We start from the raw sequence: 21358 nt of genomic DNA, 5'->3' as shown, positions 1-21358 counted from the left end.
TCTGTGATCAGTCACTGTTGTTTCTGTGTTGCTCCCTTTCCTAGAATGTGAGAATGGCATTCAGCTGCGTGTGCCGTTTGGGCTTGGAGTGAGCGTGTAATAAGAGTGCAAGAGATTCAGTGTTACTTCAGCAAGTGGAAGGCTGGTGAATAGGGTGAATGCTAGTGAGCTCTCATAGGGTGAACACTCAACACATCTGGGTGTTTGTGGAACCAAATGCTAGTTTAATTACAGACTGCTGCCGAGCTGCATTTATCTGAACAGTGCTAGTGAATCCCATGTTCCTGGGCAGGGCAGGAATCAAAAGGAAGTTGCATTATTTTTTTCTCTCTTGCCATAGAAATATTACATAGTTTGAAATGAAGCTTGTGCTTATTGAGAAGATGAAAGATTGTTGGAGAAGTTAAAGTTTACACACCTTGTGCTGAATATGATTGTGGTATCCAGACAGGCATCACTTGACTTCTTTCCAGTCGCATCATTGTGGTAGCCACAGAAATATTTTCACGTGGGCATTATTTGCAGAGGGATTATTCTCTGGTGCTTTTTATGGGCTGGGTTTTTACTGGCTAGAGATAGAGGTTAAACCATATATATTTTGTTGTGTCCAGTTAGGATTCTTTCTTGGCTCTCATCATCGATGTATGTGAGCATATTCGCCATTTTGATGTCACCACCTGCAGGGTTTAAGCGCACACCTCCAAGGTAGTGGTAGGACTAGCCTGCTGTCCCTCTTTCCAGGAGGGAAAGACATGAAAGACATTAGTCTTTAATTAATCGGTGTCATGCTATTGCCCAGGTCATGTTTGCTGCAGGTCAGACTATAGCTGTGTATTAATAACCACCCTTTTCATTATTTGTTTCTCATTATCAGTCAGACTCTCTAGCCTGAGATCGCTAACTGCAGCAGTTTGAAGGTGATGTGCCCTCCATGTGTGTTTATGACAGTCTGTGCTGTGCCTGCATTAGCTACAATCCCAGTGTTGAGAAGGAGCAGAGCTGCTGAAGAACGGGTCTAGGAGTAGAGACTTGCTCTCCCACCTAGCCACTCTGTGACCGTGGGCAAGACGTTTCTCCGCTGTGCCTTGGTTTTCTGAATGAGGGTGGTAGTTCTTGCATTCTCTTGCTAAGAAGTCTGTGGAGGGAAAGCGTTATGAATTGCGCTTTGAATAGGAGTTCTCAGCATGTAGTATTGCTCCTCGCCTGAGACCTTTGTGAAGAAAGCAATACGTGCTGTGCAGCTCTTGAAAGAGGAGCCCCAAAGGACTTTCTGTCTCATTTATCTAATCCTCTAAACCATCCCGTGTCTCAGCCCCAGATGCTGGACTTCGGGTGAGGCCAGCAATTGTTTTGCATCATCCAAGTAACTTTGTTTTAACAAGTGAATAGGTAGGGTGGATGATTAAAGGGGAAAGGAAGAAGGGAAAATAGGAAAAGATAAACTCATTTGGTGTTGTCTTTTCACATTATCAGCATTTTGATCCTCGCAGCTGCATTCTGGCCAGTTATGGGATATGTGCTTTGCTTTCATGTGGTGCGATTGATGCTGGGCACCGCTGAGCAGGGCTGTATCTATTAGAACCACGTGGGATGTCTTAAAGCAATTTTAATAGAAAACTTCTGGGGCCTTAGGAATTTATCTTCCTTCCTTCATTTTTGTGCAGCCTTGAACTTCAGAACACTCCTTTCCAAAGCCAGGAAGGCAGCTGAAGGGAAGGGCAAGATTACATCCATAATGAGCTCCTTATTCCATTCAGAATACATTCTGGCATTTCATTGCAGTTACAAGCAAGCAAATGAACTGTGTTTCAACAACTGGTGCCATTAAAAGTGTAATGGACTGGTTTGTGAGTATGCACTGCAGCCCTCCATGCGGTAACATAGAATGCTGAACGGTGGCTGAGCAGGAGGGCTGTGGTCCTTTGTCACCGTAAGTGCATGTAACATACAGGACAAGGATGGTTTTATAGTCCTGAGTACTGCTGTGTAGCAGAGCCCTGGTTAATGAGGACTGTCCAGAGGAAATGGTAAGTTTTGTTGATTCTGTGGCAAATCTACGTATCTGAGGGAGCTTTTAATATGTCTTTGAGAGGGGTAAGCTTTGCAGATGAAATTTATTTTCTTTCTTGGAGGAAAACATATTTGTCTTGAAACACTTGGAACTCCAGCTTGCTAGCAATAGTTTCAAACCAAAATTCCAGACCTTGCTTCCCCAGATGGCGAAGTTTGAGTCCTGTGACTTTACTCCGTCCAGTTCATTGTGGAAATTTACAACATGCAGGGCGTGATGATCCAATCTCAATTTTTAAAAATGTCCTTACTGTAACGGCAAATCTCTCCTGTGTAGCACCTTTTGCTCAAGTGAGTAGCTGTTACTTGTGCTAACAGGCACCATATGTGAGGACTGCTAGGATCTGTGGAATTAAGCTCCCTTTCATGTTTGGTTTGAATCATCTCCCGAGCGTGCTGCTTTCCACTGTGCTGGTGAATGCTGCCCAAAACTAATCTTCCCCGCACGAAGTTCTGCTTTGGCCAGCAGCTTTGTGCTAAGTCCAGATATTATTCCCCATGAAAGAAAAATGGGGAGTAGGGAGGAAGAGAAAGAGGAGGAGAACACAGACAAACTCTATACTATGCAAGACAGCATTGGAAAAAACTGTCCCCCCAAGAAAGAGGGAAGAAAGAAATGAAAATGGACCTAGGGAACAGTCATCTGCAATCCCTGTTTATTTTGGACAATACTTCCAGTGGCATGGCAGATTGCTTCAGAGACCATTTCTTCCAACAAAAGCCTCTTTCATAGCTTTTTCTTCCTGACTTTCACTACAGCTTTTATCTGTTTCACTAAAACTGAGTGATTCTTACTTAGTTTCAGTCGATATAGCACCCATTAATCTATGTACAGTGGGGCTGTGCTGACTTGCAACCAGGAGCTTGCTGCTGCTGATGTATTGGAGCACAGCAACTTGTAAATCATGCAATATGCCTAGCGGTGCAGTGCAATCCCTTGTATCTGCGCAACTATGAGCGTGGATGTCTTCCACTGACAAAATCAGTAAGCGTTCCAGCTACTGTGAAAGGGCAACAATAGACACTAATTTTTCTGAAATGTTCCTAATGCGATTTTTCTCTTGAACGCACCCATCCACAGTTGATTTGAAAGGCTCCTTTTGTGGTTTCACAGATGCTCTGGAAAGGTCTTCCATGGCTGAGCATCTTGAGCAGTTTTGATTTAGCCTTCAGGGAGAGAAGTGAATGAACTTTTGCTTCCCAGCCATGGCCAGTATACATTAATGGGCCTGTTCTTCATTCTCTCTCTCCAACGGTTGTGCAGAGTGAGAAGAGAACAGAGCTGTGAGTAATAATAACAATCTGGAACGTGGATCCCTATTATTTTGGCATGCAACAATGGAAATTTCAGTGTGATTCAAAATATGGAAGTGCTTAGTGAATAAAACCTGTTAGCAGAACAGACCTACTAAATGCAAGTGATGCTTTCACCTGCATCGCTGGTGTGCAGGGGATTAGAAGTATAAAGTGGCACTCTGGGATGCATGTTGCTGCCCCAAAAATACAGTGATCTGGAAAGGCTGTGACTCAGGAAGTGAAGGCAAAATTAAAATGGATGAGATCTGACTCAGTGAAGCACCTCCAGCGGGTGCCAAGGCAAGATTTCAGTGTTTGTAACTGAACACCTGCTAAAGAGAAGAACGTTTGTATGCTGTGTGGCTTAAAGAAGGGAGCTGATACCTGTGAACTCTGAGAACACATGAGAAGAGAACTCAGCTCCTTGATTTCTGTACTTCCTCTCCTGCTTTTTAGTTGAGTGCCCAGAGGTGAATTGCTTAACTTCTGCCTCACTTTTCCTCATTGGAATCTATAGATGATACCAAGCAAGGTTGCGTGGGGATCTGAATCGATAGCAGTAAAGCCTTTTGAGTTCCTCACTTGAAAGGCATTGTGCAAAAGCAAGGTATGATTGTTTTATCAGGCTTTTTCCTGAAAAGAGAGGGAAAAAATGGTTGTAGTGCAAGCAATTACTGAAAAATACATGATGCATCTTTTTCATAATTTGTTGTGGGTGATATTAATGGATTAGAGTATACAGGAACAAGATGAGGAAAACTAGCAGCTACCTATAGGCTCAGAGGACATCTGGATGGTACAGAGATGAGACATTTGGTACACAGATGAGGGGGTCATTTGTGTGTCACCTGTAAACAAGTTCAGCAGTTCAAAATCCTCTCTGTAAGGAGATTAATTAAAATGGGCTTTAAATTGAAGTATTAAATGAAATATTTAAAACTGAAACTGGAGGCAGCAGTTGATTGTGGAGTCTGTTATCCACTGCATGGCTGTTAGGCTGGAGGAAAAATAGTTTTCACAAGCTGAGACTCGGTGGTAGTGTTGGTGGTTGCATTCCTCCTTGAATGCCCAGCACGTATATCCTTCAGTTGTCTCTCCAAAGAGTTGTGCCTGGGAGAGTCGTGCTGGAGAAGGGCAGCTGTGAAAATACCATTTAGCTGTAGCTGTCATTAAGTCCTGCACCTTTGTGGATTTGTTGGTTGACCTAAGCGTGGGATACAACCAGATTCGCCTTGGAGCCTATAGTCCTCTCTTCCTTTCCAGCCTGCTCTCTGAAAAGGCTTACCTCCTCCCTTGCAGAGGGGAAAAGATCCAAACTTTTCAATGTTCTGACTATCCAGCTTAGTTCAGATGCAGTGCTTGAAATGGGATGTAGTGTGGGAATCCAAGGGAGCACTGCCTCCAAACTTCTCCAAGCCCATAACAAGAAAGGAGGGTGTTTTCCATGTACTGTCCTGTTCTCTCTCCCTCTACCCCCACTCAGCTGTGTTCCCACTGGCTGCTCTGTGCCTGGTGACAGAGGAGGAGGAAGAAGGTGTGGGGGAAGAGAGGAGCCTGCAAAACCCAAATACATCTTTGCAGAAACTTTACTCTTAAAATGCAGCCCCTGCTTTAAAACAAATTACTGAGGCACAAGCCAAGGTCTGCTGCAGAGAACTGTTTAATTTCTATCTGCTTCTCTCTGCTAAGGGTAATAAATAAAGATTTTCATTGTTAATTGTAACCACATGTGAACTCCAAATAGAAGGATTAGGAAGAGGAAAAGGCTAGGATCATTTGTGTTCTGTTTCCCAGGCTTTTCCCTGCAGCTTGGTTACATTTTTCCTTGCCTCCCTGCGCTTTTTAACAGAATGTTTCTGAGAGCTCAGAATTCTGTCTGCTTAAATCGTGGGAGTCTGGAAGGCGTTTGCAAGTCAGCCATTCAAACTTTATTGACTTTTGGTACCAAATTGAAGTCTAATAAAGACCACTGCTGGGTTCACGACTCAGAAGATGGGAGAGAGAAGGAAATTTCTAGTCATTCATCTAGCTTTCTGGGGTTCGTTTTGTTTTTTTCAGTGTTTCAGATATGCTTCACTCATACACCCTAACAAATGACATTGCATTTTCAGTCTAAGGGCCTGCCTTCACAAAGGTAAAAGCTGCATTTTGCAGTGCTCCAGCAACCTACTTTAAAGCCTTACTGTATGAAAGACCAACTGTGATTTTAACATTGCATTAGCAAGTTCTTGGGATACAGTGCTTTCAAGAGGCTTAGCCAAATTCGGTATTAATGCAACTGTGGAAGCAGCGAATATAAGGAAATTCCACCTTGTGATTGCTGGTGGCGTGTATTTGTCCTGTGGTTGTTTATACCTCCTGGAACGGCTCAGTGTCAGCTCAACTACTCGTGTCTTTTATGAGAGCTGTGCCTTGATTCTCAGATCTCTTATATTTCTCCATGGGACTCATGAAATGCATTACATCAGTGCTATGCTACTGCGCCTCTGGTCGGTCCCCTGGCTCCTCCTCTGCTCTTAACAGTTAATGGAAGCACGCTGCCCTCTGTAACCCTGCTCCCGTTATGGATGGGGAAGAACTGCCTGCAGCAGTAAGCTGCAGTATTTTATACAGTTCTGGCCTGCACTGGGAACAAAGGATGCAGCCTGACCGTCTTCAGGCCTCTTGGCTGTGATGTCATTCAGACATCCCTGTGTGCTACTTCTGTCCCTTTACTGCTTGGGTTCTGCAGCTTTTTAGGAGCGTGTACTAGGCTGTTTTTGCTTGCTGCACAAGCAGTCTGAATTCATTTTTCAGCAGGGGATGTGTCTGGGTTTAAGTGGGGAATTCTCTGTCCTCTAGCCCACCTACCCAATGATATAAAGCAAAGGACAGGGAGATAAATATATGTTACTTTGTTTTACATATGTAAGGAAGCTCCCATAGCATTTTGGTTGTTCTCTTTAAGATGATTCTGGGACAAAGAGTGAGTAGCCAGTGGGACTAGGAGAAATCCCCCAAACAGGCTCCTCTCCATCCTTCTGCAGCCCATAGTAAAACTCGCAATTACTTCTCCATGTGGACATTAAGGGGGCATGTGACTGGCAAGGAGGAGGGCATTGAGTCCTAGGTAGCTCCTGGTGAGGCCCCTGTTCACGATCCTTTCTCATGTTGGCTTGCAGAAGGCAGCACAGAACCTAAAACCCGTCGTTCCCATCAAGTTCCACATCTCCAGCCGAACAGACACTGGTGTCCATGCGCTCTGCAACTCTGCTCACCTTGACATCCAGAGGGCAACAGGGAAGCCACCTTTTCATGAGAGAGAGCTCGTCTGCAGTCTCAATTACCACCTGAAGTCTGAGCCAATCCGGTGAGTTGGATGGCAAGTCAAAAACTTTTGATTTGTTCTTATTGGAGTGGGGGGAACTGCAGCAGTGATCTCCCATCTTCATCCACAAGATAGGTTTTCCCCTGATAAATGTGTTGGTAAACCACCTCCGTACACAAGAGTCTTTCTGCTCCTACCAGGCCCCCTTGCATGCTAAAGAGCGGTGTTCTACCGTTACTGTCGTTAGGGGATCATCTGTGCTGGTACCACTGAAACAAGAATTATTGTGAGAGAACGGTCACCATTTAAATATTGGTTCCACTGGGTGATGCTAATGTCACACATGAGCCAGAACATCAGCATGTTAACTTTCAGTGCTGCTTTATTCCAAAACCGCTCAAATTTTCTTTGCTTATTGAACTAACAAAAGCTTGGCTGCAGTATTGCCTCTCTCCTGTATCTAGGCAAAAAGATGAAGAACAAACACATGAGATCACACTTAGTGTTAGAACAGTCCACTCCTCCCTTCCTGTGAGATCAGCCTCTTTCCTTCTCTGCTGGACCAAGCCTACCACTTGACCTGGTTTGGAGAAGTTAAACCAAAATCCCCAGTTTAATATTTTTGTAACAAAATTGGATGTTTTGCTTAGTGGGGTAGATAAACAGTCCTTCTCATAACCAGCTGTTAATAACTAGAGGGAGCTGCACGTGAGTGTACTGAGGAGCTTGGTCTAACAGCCTACAGAGAACAGAACAGCTGCCACTCTTCCTATTTTCTTTTCTTCGTTCTTTCTATTAGAGTTATTTCTTTTTCTGACAGAATCCCAGAATTGGCTTATCCTGTGTGAAACCGAGGTCTAAATGCCCACCCTCAAAGCAATTACTGCTGGAAAAAATTATCATTAAGCCAACAGCTTTTGTCACAAAGTTGCATCAATTACATAAGCAATTTCTATGTCCTGTGAATTTTCTCTTTCCAAAGGGTGGATTGAACTTAAGTGTTCAGTGCTTTACTTTCCAAACGGTTGTGCAGTTTCTCTGTCAGCTGTCAAACAGCTGCTGTGTTCTGCCTCAGAAGTAGGTGCGTTTTTCATGTTTAGAATGTAAATTGAATGAAACATGAAAGTTTTTAGACTAAAAGACAAATCTGTGCTAATGTCATAGAATCAACATGCCATTTCCAGCAGCTATTTTGCTCCTCTCTGCTCTTTCTTCTCTTATTTCGTCTTACTTGCATAGACTGCAAATCCTTCAAGGCACAGACTGTCTTTGTTTATGGAGCATTTGGTACAGTAAGACCTGACGATGTAGTGCCGTAATGAAGAGTGTGTCAAAGCACTTCAGAGGCAGGTAACTTAGGGGAAATATTTGGGTGAGTGATAGACCTTTGATGCAAGATGCTGATTAGTAATGGCTCAGAGGGCCAGGTTCTTGCTCTATTTCATGTTACTGCGTTCTTTCTGATGTCCGGTGGCATAAACAAAAAGGAAGATTGTGGAGGCAAGTACCCCACTCCAGAGTGAGGGACCAGGACAAAAAACAAATCTCTCTCAACCCCAGTGAAGGGATCGTTATTAACAATAGCAACATTATGTGAAGCACCCTCCCTGTTACCGTTTCACCTAGTTTGCTTTATGTTCTAATCTCCTCTTTGTGAGACAGGACCTGACCCAAATGCCAACGCAGCAAAGCCTGGGACTTGAGGGCTGACATCATACTTGAATCCGTCCATGGTTTTGCAAGGCAGGATTCCAGTTCTCTAGGACCTGGGGATCAGTGAACCCAGCTCACTGAATGTGACATGTGCAGGCACTCAGGTGGATTGGGGGCTGAAGGAGGGAGAGATTGATGATCATGTTTCTTTTCTCCCAGGAGGTCTTCCATGCATGTCTCGCATGCTGTATAAAGTGAAGAGTGAGACAGGAGTAGGGAGAAGCTGCAGCATGCCCTGCAGGTGTTGGTCTGGGATTTAATCAGCTGCTTTGATTTTTCCCAAAGCATATTGAAAGCATGCAAGCCCCTCAACGATTCTTCCCCTTCCCAAGAAGTTGCTTCTGTTCTTCAGCTTTGAAAAGGGAAAAACAAAAGACGGAGCCTGAGGAAAGCAATCCCAGGTAGCAGAGGCTTCTCTAGCCTTGACTGCAGTGGTGGGTGTTCAGCATCTCTGTGAACTAGGCCCCCAGGGTTGGATTCTCCAAGGGTTTCAGTGACGGAAGGTGTCTGCCTCTGTTTTTTAGAAGCACTGAAGTAGATTGCCTGCCCCTGGCTGGCAGTAGAGGTAAGCAGCTAATCCACAAAAGTAACTGGGGAGTGAGACATTCTAGCATGCTCCAGACATGCCTATGACACCTGCAGTGCTAGGCAGGTTCTAGTTCAGGTTGCAGAAGCACAGTATCTGCATTAACATTGTGCGAGAACCAGGCTAACTAGTTTGTTGTTCTGGCACTAGCTCACCTGCGGTAATGTAAGTGCTGTGTTGCACTGTGTTGCTGCTGCAGTTTGCTCCAGGCCATACACTGAGTCAGTGTCCATCAGAGATGGACTGAAAGAGTCAGTTTCTGGTCCAGTGGCCATTCCCTCAACCATGTGCTGTGATGGTGCTAGGGGCAGTTTTAGGTGGAAGGATTAGAGTCTACCCTCTGCCTCCAGAGTTTTGCTGTGTCGTATCTGGAGGGCACAGTAACACCAGGCAACAAACTTCCACCTATGCTAATATTCATGAGTGTGTGCGAGACAGAGACAGACTTCCATCATGGCTATATCTGTCCAGGCTTCTGGTTAGTTCAGCAGTGATGACTCGACATTTTCTGTGTTAACAAGGTACATTGGGGCTTGGATCCCACCTAGGTACCCTCTGTATGCCTGTTCTCTGGAAGTACTCGGTGCCTGCAGCTCTCATGGTCTTAGGATTGGGTTTTGCACTGATTTCCTGCAGGGTTTCTTGAGTTTTATGACAATGATGCTTTGAATTTAAATGCAGTGGGACCTTTTGTCTAGAGGCTCTCAACTCAGTCAGTGATTGAAGCAGAATCTGCAGCACCTGTCTCAGAGCCAGCTGCATTCTTTCACCTCTGAACAAGCACCAAGGGAGCCATCAGAGAATGAAGGGGAAGAGTTAGTAGAATCCTTGGAGTCTGAGCTCTGAAAAGAGAGGTGAGGAAAGCACTGTGGAGACCTAATTACTAGGGGCCTGCAGTGTATTTTGTTGCTCTTGTTTTTTTAATGATCTTTTTCCGTGGATATTTACAGCTCCTTTGACAACTCTCAGAAAGGCTTTTGGGGAGCAACATAAGGGCCATGTCACTTTTCTCCTTTGATCATGTCTTCTGGCTGTCGTCAGCCCACCCCAAGGAAAACCTTTGTACCCTCCTTCTGGCTGCCGGCTCTCCCTGTTTAATGGTAATGGTGACATTGGCTTAGAAGAACAGGGCAATTACTCTCCATTGCCCGTGGAAGAAAACGGGAGTTCATCAGCCTGGAACACTGCTTCTTGAGTTAACTGCTCCGAGTTAATGGAAGATGAATAGGCATAAACATTCCCAAAAGCCATCTTCTGCATACATGAAATGTGAGGGTTCCCAGGAGGTCTCCTGCATGCAGCATTCTGCTGGTTTCAGACAGATTCAGTGTAGGCTGTGGTGGGATATTCCTGCGTTTCTATTGCTGCAGTAAAGTGCTATTTGTCTTGGAGGTTGCGGGGAGAAGTGAGGGGGAAGTGACCTAGTTTCTGTCTGCTGCAACGAGCTACTAGAAGACTGAGCACAGTGTGCGCTGCTTTGGGTATCCAGGTATCTGTCAGTGGGAGGGTCCTTCCTGTTTGTGCTTGGGGCCACGGTTCTGCAAGAGCCTTGAGCTTGTTCTCATAAGGGGACAACTGAGTAATGTTTGTGTTGTGGATTTTAGCTCTTTTCAAGTCCTGTGTATCTAGGTGCTAGTGACCATAGAGTGATGGCACCCCAGCTTGAAGCGGGCATAAACCTTAGGGTTCCTGATTTTTTTTTTTTTTTTTTAAGTGTTTTCAGATAGTCACTGGATCCAAGAAAGTGGTTCAAGAGCTTGGGAAAGAAGAAGACCTAGGATATACAGTCTCCCTTTCAGGCGTGCTAAGTCTATTGAGTTTTGTGCTTCCTCTTACCTGGGGATCTAATAGAGCTAGATCAATTGCCAGTAAAATGGTTACAGTCTAACGTCCGTTGACTTGCTTTTATGATGAGTTTGCCAAGCAAAGCAGGGGGAAAGCTCTTTTAGGTCACTTAGTCACTTGGTTAAAACTTCTACTTAGTGTCTCTGGTGAAACCAGTGATTGAATAACGCCTGAGAACGCGCTGCTTTTTTTTGACTCCTAGAAGGATGCCGAAGCATCTTGGACAGAACGCTCTTCAGCTGGTCTCAGCCCTCCACAGTTTTCTTGGGACAAATTGGAGCCATGCTTCCCTGAGGCAGCGGGGAACAGTTTTCTCCTCCGTCTCCCCATCATGCTCCCTAACAATAGAAGAGCATCGTCTCTGACAAGGATTTGGAGGAGAGAGGACTGGAGTCTGGGAGCCAGAGAGATACGAACAAATGCTGAAATGTTAAGGGTGTACTTCCGTTAAAATACCTCTTCTGTGTGACAATGCTGGTAGAAGTTCTCGGGTACAGTAATGTCATTCTCTAGCAAACATAGGCCAGAAAGAGGTAGGAAGTTCAGAGTGAGGCAGTTAGCAGAAAGTAAGGGATGGATTCATAAAGGGCTGGGGAGAGCAAAGAGGAAAGAAATTCAACTAACATTGAAAGTAACATTGAGACCTTGCTGTAGGGAGTGATAAGTTTGCCTAATATACAAGGTGACAAAACCTGAAAGCATTACCATAGAAACAGTGCATTAAAAGCCTCTCTTAGTGGTAGCTGTGTTTGGGACATCTGGTTTTATCATCTACATGACTTCTCTTCCAGCCAGGCTGATGGTCTCCTGGGAGCTAGAGGGCTGGACTCAGAGGGCTTTGGGTATGGCCCACGGTCTTTTGAAGGCAGACGTTAACTCACTCTCTGTCCTTTGGGTGATTATTTCACAGCTGTGTTAGGGCGGTTCTGAGCCAAGTGAATACGTGTAAAAGAGCTTACTTTTCAAATTGGACATGGTACTTCACTAACTAGCTTCTAATTTGCCAGCCCAGAGCAGAGGCCAAAAAAGCATTTGTTTGCCTGACAAACTGTGTAGAAATTTCCTTTATGGCTCTGCATTAAAGTGGTCAAGTCTTTGGGGAAAAAAAAAAAAAAACATTACTTTGAATGTGAGCACGTTTGGGTAAGAGCTGTAGGCAGTAGGATGTTTCCTTACAGGGCTAAGAGGAGACCAGCCCCTTCCTTTTGTTCTGATTGGCCTAGTAAGGAAGGTAGAGGATTAAAAATCCAGAGAGAATTATTTCTGTAGCTACTCTTGTAACGAGAGGGTTAGTTGCTATTTTCTTTGTTCTCCTAGCATACTGGGGATACCAGAGAAATTGATGAGAATATCATAAATTCTTGTGAAAAACACAACACTCCCTTGACATTTGCAACAGCCACTTAAGAGCTCATGACCCTGCTGTGGTGGATGCTAGTCATAGTGTAGTGTAACATAATATTCTGTATTTGTGAGAAAGGTTTCATCCCTGAGGATCTCAGGAGATCTTGAAAAAAATCCTGTTTGTTTGTTTTTGCAAAATTTTCCCTCAAGTGATTTGTATTTGTAGGTAACACATGAATGTTAAAAAAAGGTAACGCATGGGTGCCTTCAGCACCTAATTGTGTGTGGGAATAATGCAGTCTGTTTAATGGTGCTTAGCTGTGCCATGTCTGAGAACAGGAACTCAAAATGAATGCAACGTTTCGATGAAGTTGAAGGGAGAACTGAGGGCAGCCAAAGTTCCTTACTTAGCTGGGAATTTGGGCCAGGATGCCCAGATTTACGGGCAGTGAGATTGCTAGTAATCATGTGGGTTTAGAGCAGCAGTAGTGTCTCTGGGAAGGATGACTCCTCCAATGTGCCAGCCTTTATTTCAGCAACTGTGAAAGTATGTTAGAAGGGCACTAATGTGCTCATAAGATATATTCCCCAGATGGATAGGGAAGGAGTCAGCTTGTTTTGGGAAGCTGCTGCCTCTCACTGGAGATGTGACTAGGAACATATGTGCAGTCAGCCAGGTGCAGTACAATTCAGTGAGCTAGGTAAGGTGTTTTGTTTCACTGTGCAACAAAGAACAAATACTCTGGGTTACCATTTCTCAGCTGAGGGATAGATCATTTTCAGCATCTTGTGACGGTGTGAGCATTGCCCAAAACTTGGTGATAGGTGAAGCAAAGTCAGTTTCACTGTGTACTTGCTAGTAGAGAAGAAGCCAAGGCCTCCTCTTCCTTCTTCCACTTGATAGGTACCTCTGGCAGCCCATACATGTAATCCTTGATCACTGGTTAATCACTGTCAGGAGAAGATAATGAAGTGTAAGTGCAGTTTCTCAAAGAATTCTGTTGCATGTTTTAATTCCAATGTACGTAGTAATCAGGCAAAAGCTTTGAGTTAGTGCCTGATGTTTCTCTCCATCTCGCTCATTCTCTTCTCTCCTAACAGCGTTTTGAGTGCCTATCGAGTGGCCAATAGTTTCCATGCACGCTTCTCTGCGCTGTCAAGGACCTACGTTTATCGGCTATTGATGGGTTGCACTCATCATTCTGAAATACCAGTGTTCGAAAGAGATCTCTGCTGGGCTCCAGGGGGAGGGTAAGTGTATTCCTTTAAGCCTCGCTGGGGAACTACCTCATTAATGCTCTGGAAAGGCTTGGCTTTGGGAAGAGCGGGGAGAGAGTAATTTCCACATATGAGACGATTTCCGATTCATATTGACCAGATTGCTGTGTTGAAATCAGCGCAATTGCACTGAGTTACGCTCACTGAGACCTGAGACAGATCTTTTTAATTGTACTGTCAGTAGTACCTGTGATTAGCATGCTTGGCACTGCTGAAGTACTCGGAGACACTGGGTAGAGCCTCTGAACAACTTTGTGTCCACCCCTTAGAAAGTGATGAGCATTACCTTGGATTCCCTTGCCAGTTCATACAGCGAACACATTCTGGCAGCTGGTTGAAGGCACAATGCTCTGATGCAATGCATTCAGGCAGAAATGCATTGCTTGGGAGATCTCAGAGTTTTAGGTGTAACCCTGCACAGAAGGCAGTCAAGAATAAAGGCTGAGGTATGTTTTTTTTTTTTTTTTCTTCTTTTTTTCCTAGTCCTGTTTTTGGTGATGACTGCATGTAAATCTGCTCTGTCGTTCCCTATTTGAGTGCTTTTATGTTTGAATAATAAGTGAGATCCAATAGCTCTAAGCAATCCTACAATAAGAAGCCAGTGTATCTAGCCCAGTGCTCACGTGGGTTCTTGAAGTAGCCACTGAGAACAAATCGGTGCTTACACGAGCAAGGGAAGAAAAACAAACTCGATGAGGAAACAAAATATCATTTAAAAACATGATAAACAGTGGGTGAGGAAAAAAATAAACAAACTCCAAAAGATGGTTTATTATTGTCCTTTAAATCAGGATGTACTGAAATAAATATACATTCAAGATAATGGAATTTTTTTCACAACATTATAGAAAAATCGTTTTGTAGCCAGTTACAATATTTCGGTCACCACTAGTGGAATAACTTTACATTTTTTTCATTACCAGCAAAACAATCTTACCTGTCCTCGTAGAGGCATGAAGATGGCATTGTCCTAATATAAACATCTGACTCTCTTCTGTAGGCTGTGGCAGGGAAAAATAAATCTGAAATGGCAAAATTAGATGTTATATACGTGATGCACCTTAATCTCAGGCTTTCTTGCATTTAATTTTGCTCAGATAGCACAGTTATTTTTGCAAATGGCAACACCACATCATGGGTAGGGTCAGCATGTGAGAAATTCTGTGTGAGGTTATCTTATTAACAGGTGTGATATTCTGACTGCTAGCAGTGAAGAAGCTCCTAATGTTTGCAGTACTGAGCAGATCTTGTGTATAAAACACATAATACATGCTAAGCAAACTTCTGTGGGTGTCTGAGTTACCAGCAGGGTGTCATCAGCGCTTCTCTGTGTGACCAGGACTCTGTAAGTGCTAGTCATTTTTCTTGAACATGGCGAATAATTTTAATGGTGTTGGAACAACTCATCCTGATTTTTTTTTTTTATATATATTTTTTTTATTTTCTTCAGAAAGATTTTTGACTTCTGTTAAGATCTGGAAAACTTCAGCCATAGATCATCCATACCTGCTTAAGCTTTCTTAGGAGAAATTTACAAAACTAGAATAAGAATAGACATCTTTTCAGCAAATAAATCTGTAAATCTGTCTAAAACTGTTTGATTGAACAGATCTAAATACTTCAAATGAACAAGTCTGAATGGCAATTGGCATTCTGAGTTTTTCCCTTGGCTCTTTCTTCTGCCCCTTCACCTTGTGTTTGTACTGGGTTCAGCTCTGACAGTTTGCTCGCTAGTTCCATTTCTATTACTACCAAATTTAATCTTCTGGGTATTACAAATCTAAAGTTTGGAAGCCCATCGTGGTATTTGATATCTTCTTACCTGGAAATACCTTTTTCATTTTATAAGATCCAGATACTGCAGAGGTTTTTGGATGTTCTTCCCCTCTGCTCAAGCCAGCAATTTGAATAGATCACTTGAATTCAACAGTGATAAGCAGCGCAGCAGGATAAAGGGTTGTGTAAAAGTCTTTGCCTGCCAGCTTAGAGAGAGAACATTCTCATCTAGCCTGGAGTTTTGAGCACCTTCAGACGTCAGGTCATCTGGCATCTTGGTTTGTGCCATTATAAGAGAAACTCCCATCTTGCAAAATATGGAGGCTTCCCACAGTGCAGCCATGTCAAATCTGTATGCTGGGTTTAAGCATCTCATCAACTGATTGGACTTGGACCCATATGACATGCTTGGTTCCACCTAATGCTCCTTTCCTTCTGCTCTGCATGTTTAATTTCAGCTACCTGAATGTGCCTGCCATGCAAGATGCAGCATGGTTCCTGCTGGGGACCCATGACTTCAGCACCTTCCGCTCACTCAACTCTGAAACACCTTTTCGGTCTCCAGTCAGAACCATCCTCCAAGTAGACATCCGACCCTCTTCTGGTTTCCTGTCCCACCACTATGAATACAGGTGAGAGCCTAGATAGTCAGCTGAGGAGCTGCTTTGAACAGCCAGTGCTTGCTTTGTCTGAAAAGTTGCTTTCCAGAATTGCTTTCAACACTGACTTCCTGTTTGCTGTGCAGTGCCTCCTCAGCTGTCTGTGGCCAGCAAGGGTCTGCCTAGTGACAGCTTGGAAGGATATTCCTTTCCCTTTCCTCACCCATGTCCCTGGGGAGCAAGATGAGCAGGACTGAGGGCAGGGAAGCTGATACAGTTCTTTGTGCAGTAAGGCAAGATGTGATAGCCAGGTGTGTGGGATCTGGGACAGAGCAATTCCTATAAAGTGCTGCCAGCATTCCCACTCATTTTAGCTGCTAAAGACCAGCTCTGCCAGGGAACAGGAGATGGTTTTTTTTTTCCTGCTCCTATCCTAGCTTTTCCTAAAGACTGCATGCAGGAGAAAGAAACATATGCAACACCTGGGTAACTCTAATATTCAGACCCATTCAGTTTACACTGGCAGCTCCTGCTGCTGTCCCTGGGGATGCTCGTGAAAAAAAGTCTAATATTCCTCAGTCATCACATAAACAAATAATTGTTCAGTGTCAGGTTCTTTCAGGACCGGATTTTGTAAGTATTGAAATGAAGGGGCTGGATATATGCACTCTCTTAGCGGAAACTAAACTCTTTTTCCAGAAAGATCATAGGTGTTTACCATCTGAGCATAGTTCCTACTTCGCTGATAGCTCCTTTCACAGGCATATGGCTGTTGTGTTCCAGTTTGAAAGCGAACCTTGCTGTTTTCTGCCTCCAAATCATGTTTTCCTGGCTCCTGAGTAGGAGAAAACCCTTCCTTTGTAGTTTTCCAGAACAAACCTCCATTAAATTTGAGTATGTACTGAGCTGTCTGTAACAGTAAGTGCCATGCTCCAAGCTGCTGATCATCCTCACTGCAGTTTGCATATAGCCCACTGTTTCTTTTCCCTTGTCTTAGAGTGAAATATTTTGCCAGCAGTAGTGTAAGGGAGCTGTAAAAACAGATGAGATCTGTGCACTCTGAGTATCCCTGGTCTCTCAGTTCCTCACAGTCTCTCTGTTCAGGAGCAGTAAGAGAAAGGCATTTTGTCTGATTCCTGCTTTCCCTGCTCAGTATTGGTGCCTGTTAATACATAGCCACCTCTTAAATAGCCATCCAGTTGCCTATGGCACTTTCACTGCTACTGTCTGTTGTACCCATGGGCGATTAGTGCCAGATGGAACGCTTCCTTCCCTCCTTCTTGCCCTGCAGTAGAGAAACACCATCCCCATGGGAAGAGGAAACTAGGGGTTGCCCCACGTTATTGTTGGGTTGCCATTGCTGGATGGAGAGCTTGGCCTCCTTCCAACAAGTGTGGTTGTGCTTTGGTACCCAAGTAAGGATGAAATGCTTCATCCCTAAAATCATCTTGTGCCTTATGCTGCGTACCAGTGTTAGTGGCGGAGGCCTGAGCTAACCAGAAAATAACCATAGATAGTCTTGTCATAGTTGCCTGGGAGTGTGCATGGGCCAGATCACCTTCTAAATCCAGACCTTCTGTCATCAGTTGACCAACCTGTGAGATTTAATATGGATTAGGTCTTTTTTTGTGTCTTTGATTTTAATTTAAAAAAGGGAGTTTGCTATTCCTGGCATAACTGGCTGCATAAATCCATCCCACACCAGGCCAAAAACAGCTCACGAGGGAGAGAGCAGAGCTAAAAACTGGATCAAAAGTATCACGCTAGTTGGTGGTAGAGTATTTTTGCTGAGGCTTGGTGATGCATGCTGCCAAACTTCTGTTTTATAACAAGAGTCCTCTTTATAACATGTAGATATTGACTGATTTGGTTTAATGAATGTTTAGGCTGGAGGGGGCAGCTTAAAGAAGCCTGACTTCAATGCATTTAAATGGAATTTAACTCCCTTGGAATCCTTTGAGACTGTTATTAAAGCCTTAACCAAAAACATGAGTTCTCTGGTCTAGAGAATAAAGTTCTGGGGTTTGTGTGTGTGTGGCAGGCTGGGTTTTGTTATTGTTGTTTTTTATAGCGTCTTTGTTACAGTGAATCTGTAAAACATTCTATATGGGGACAGTTGCAGTCATAAAGCTCAATATTTGCTATTTTGCCCATTCTGCAACAGAATGCAAAGACAGCAAATATGCCTGAACTGCATGTGCATTCCTTCACTGCAGTAGCAGGATGAACTGCTCCTGCAATGAAAGGGCTGAGATTGCCCTGAAAGCATATAAATAGATTCTTGAGACTAATCTAAGGAGGTTTATTTTTTGCTTCAGAGGGATGAAACCAAAGAATGATAAACCCTTAGTCTCATAGTCAAATAATGCAGCTTTTATTTCTCACTCCTTCCTTCCCTTCTGAACTAAAACTAATCTTCTGAATTGACCGCTTGTCTGTTTAAAAGGGCAGCTGTTAAAATGGTTCCTTCCATCAAACTCAGTTGCTTGGCAACAGTTGAAGTGGTGTTATTGTCCCATCTGTACAAAATATTTTTGAATGCTAAGGCTGTGTTCAGAGACTTAGCCACATCACTTATTCCTGGGGAGTGACTGCTCTGTCATCTGTTTTCTAGCAGAGTGTGTATTATTCATTGCAAGGTGCTCGGTTCTGCTGTCATGTGGAAAAGACAGCCAGAGTTTTTGTTGGTGAGCAAAATTATTGTGGAGATTAACAAGAAAAAGGAAGTTTTTGTGTTTGGAAAAACATCATGCAGACTTTGAAAGAGAACGAGGTATTCTTCTTTAAGTAAGTTTCTCGAACTGTCATTTGTAGCTTAATGTATCTTGTCAAGCCAATCAAAGTAGGAGAAATCCTGGCTAGAGTTGGTACATGAAACTTGAAGAGGATTTCAGTAGGGAGATTTGCCCTTATTCAGAAAATCTGTCTCTTGTACATTGCTAAAGAGCTGCGCTGAATTCTGACCTTGATGTTCTAGGGGTTTGTGCAGCGTGTGTGTGTAATGCTGGGAATGTCTGTATGCCATGTACATTGAGGAGGGGAGAGAACAGACTGTATGTAAGTGATGGAAACATTGGCATCTCCTGACATAAACAGGAATCTGGGGGCAGGAGCTGCCATTTTGCGTACACCAGCACTCACAACAAGGAGGGCTAAAAGTAGTAATTTATCTGTAAATCTTGTGAGAAAACAGCTTGCAGCTGCTCCCTGCAATGACTGTTTCACAGTTTTCTCTTCCTTCTAGAACTGCCCTGTGGGCCTGTGAATCATCTTGTCCCTGCTTCCCCTTTCTTCCACGGCCACATGAGCTGTCTGCGGCCCTTTCCTTAATACTCAGGTGTTGCAGCAGATCCAGCCTGTCTGTCTGAACCCTCTAGACAAATATGTTGCAGCTGTGCTTTTTCCACAGCTGTTTCAAATCTTCACAGCCCCTTGATACACAGTTACTGGGCTCACTGTAAGGGAGAAGAGGAGAGGATTTGCACATAAATATCTGTTGTTCTGGATTACGTAAGGTAACTGTCTTTTTTGGCTGTGGGAATGCTATGGGATGTAAGGAGCATTTCTAAACTGTTAGCAAGTTTGTATTGCTTCTATTGTGTATGAGAGTGACTTCCAGTATTGCTTGGTAGCATGGAAGTTTTCAGGGGGCAGGGTCTGAAGTGAAAACCTTTTTTTTTTTTTTTGCTCTGTTGGTGTATCTGATGTGTGAAATGTATGTGGGTTTGTGTATATATGTGTATTTTTATATATCTAATGCACATATCACATTTTTTATTTGTAGGAAGGAAATGTGCATATAGGTTCTTCCCTGCAGGACTGCTCTGAAGAATGGGATTGCACTGAGTTTTAGTTCTAGAGCTGGTTCTGGGACTTCAGCAAAGATGCAAAACGTTTAGAAAGCAACTTCTAGAGATTTAGCAAAGTATGGAAATGTAAGTGATATGTTGGAATAGTTAGCCTCGGGAGAGTCCTTGTAAGGAGTACTGGTAACCACCATAAATCTTTCTAGAAGACCATGTCTGTATGAACAGCCAGATTTGGTGAGGGAAAGGAATGTCTTTTTGTATAGTGACATCCCAAATGTTCATCCTCTTCTCCCTTTGCTCCCTCCTAGCCTGGCCTGCCTCCTTGTCTGCCATTGCCTGTGTTCTGATGCTGCAGCTGGTTTCTCTCCAGCAGGTCAGTGCTTCTCCCAGCCTTCCCAGTCACACGTGGATGTCACAGTAGGCACAGCTGAGTGGTGGAATTTGTTCTGCCAAGCCTGCAGGGACCATGCGATTCTCCCAAGCCAGCTCCAAATGAAATGGTAGTTTAGCTTTTGTTCAGGCCTTTTCCAGGAGGGATCAGTCAGCATTCTTCAAGTCAGCAATACCTCAGTAGACCGCTCAATTGCGCCTTGTTTTGTGTTGCCTTTTTGTGAGTGATTACTTACATAAGCATAAGGCAATGGGAATATCAAAACCCATAAAACTAGGTACTGCACATGAAACAGGCAGGCATTGTTTCACCCTAGAAAATGTTTGCCCCTGAGTGGCAAATGAGCCATCCGGTGTTTGCAAGCTCATGGTACTGTTTTGGGTTAATTGAGGGCTTCAGTTTTTAGCTCACATACCGTAAGAGATTACACTGGAGGAAGGTAGTGTCTGAATTCACGCCAGGAAGGTTTGGAGGTAACTTGTTTCTCTGCTCTCATTAAGTACTGTCGCTGGGATTTTTTTCATTGGATTCCCTGACTCATGCTGTAGATTGCTTAGTCACTACAGTGAGGTGGGGATGGGGGAATTCAGTTTGTAGTCATGCAACAGCCATTAGATAGGGGCATCCTTCTGTCAGAAGTTGTTTTCCTATAAAGTGGCACTGTTTCCTGCTGGGAGTACAGAGTTTCGTGCAGAGGAGCATTTAGCACCACTGGGTCTGATCAGATATGCTGACTTACTCTCTTGCAGGTGGAAGCAGAACTCATAGGAGCATTTAGCACCACTGGGTCTGATCAGATATGCTGACTTACTCTCTTGCAGGTGGAAGCAGAACTCATCTCTGCAAATTGAGAGCAGCTAATCAGAAAGGAATATAAGGCCCTTAATTCACATGGAATTGGGGGAAAAGATGGCTAATCCCAGGGATCTGCCTGCAGCACTCTCCCATCACTATATACAGCCAGCATGACAATGGAACTGATGCAGATGGTCAGCCAGCTGGGAGGAAGGAATTGAGAAAATAACAGCAGCTTTGTTAGTCACAGCAGTTACTCTGATGCAGGTTCACACAGCATGTTGCCCTGCAGAATGCTGGGAGTTTCTAGTTCAGGAAAACCAGGCAGACCAGCATAACCTTGTGCATGGCATACAGCTGCCTGCAGAATTGCTATCCAGAACGGGCTTTTGAGTGGTTCACGTTCCAGAGTCTTTGCAGGGCAGCTGGTTTCCTTAAGTTACGTGTGTATCTTGCCTGCCTGTATGGATTTGGGCTCCTGAGGTATAAGCAAGGAATGCAGACCGAGTTGTTCCCATCCAGGTTTTCCCCAAGATTGAGGGTTTGGAA

General features: G+C 43.9%; 1 protein-coding gene across 7 annotated transcripts in view; it reads left to right on the top strand.

Moving 5' to 3' along the window:
- PUSL1 (pseudouridine synthase like 1) overlaps positions 1-21358 on the top strand; it is a 37437-nt gene that overhangs the window by 5150 nt on the left and 10929 nt on the right. For 4 of the 7 annotated variants that reach the window (XM_009671529.2, XM_009671525.2, XM_009671528.2 and 1 more), the window contains exons 3-5: positions 6528-6715; positions 13263-13412; positions 15674-15847. In XM_009671529.2, coding sequence (XP_009669824.1) covers positions 6528-6715; positions 13263-13412; positions 15674-15847 — 512 coding nt within the window. Of the gene's footprint in view, positions 1-6527; positions 6716-13262; positions 13413-15673; positions 15848-19931; positions 19997-21358 lie in introns of all 7 variants that reach the window. The other 3 variants (XR_011135853.1, XM_009671526.2, XM_068916391.1) reach the window with 2 other exon arrangements.

Source organism: Struthio camelus, chromosome 21, assembly GCF_040807025.1.
Source record: "Struthio camelus isolate bStrCam1 chromosome 21, bStrCam1.hap1, whole genome shotgun sequence".
In the NCBI taxonomy this organism is placed as follows: Eukaryota; Metazoa; Chordata; class Aves; order Struthioniformes; family Struthionidae; genus Struthio; species Struthio camelus.
This window is presented reverse-complemented; position numbering and strand designations above follow the sequence as displayed.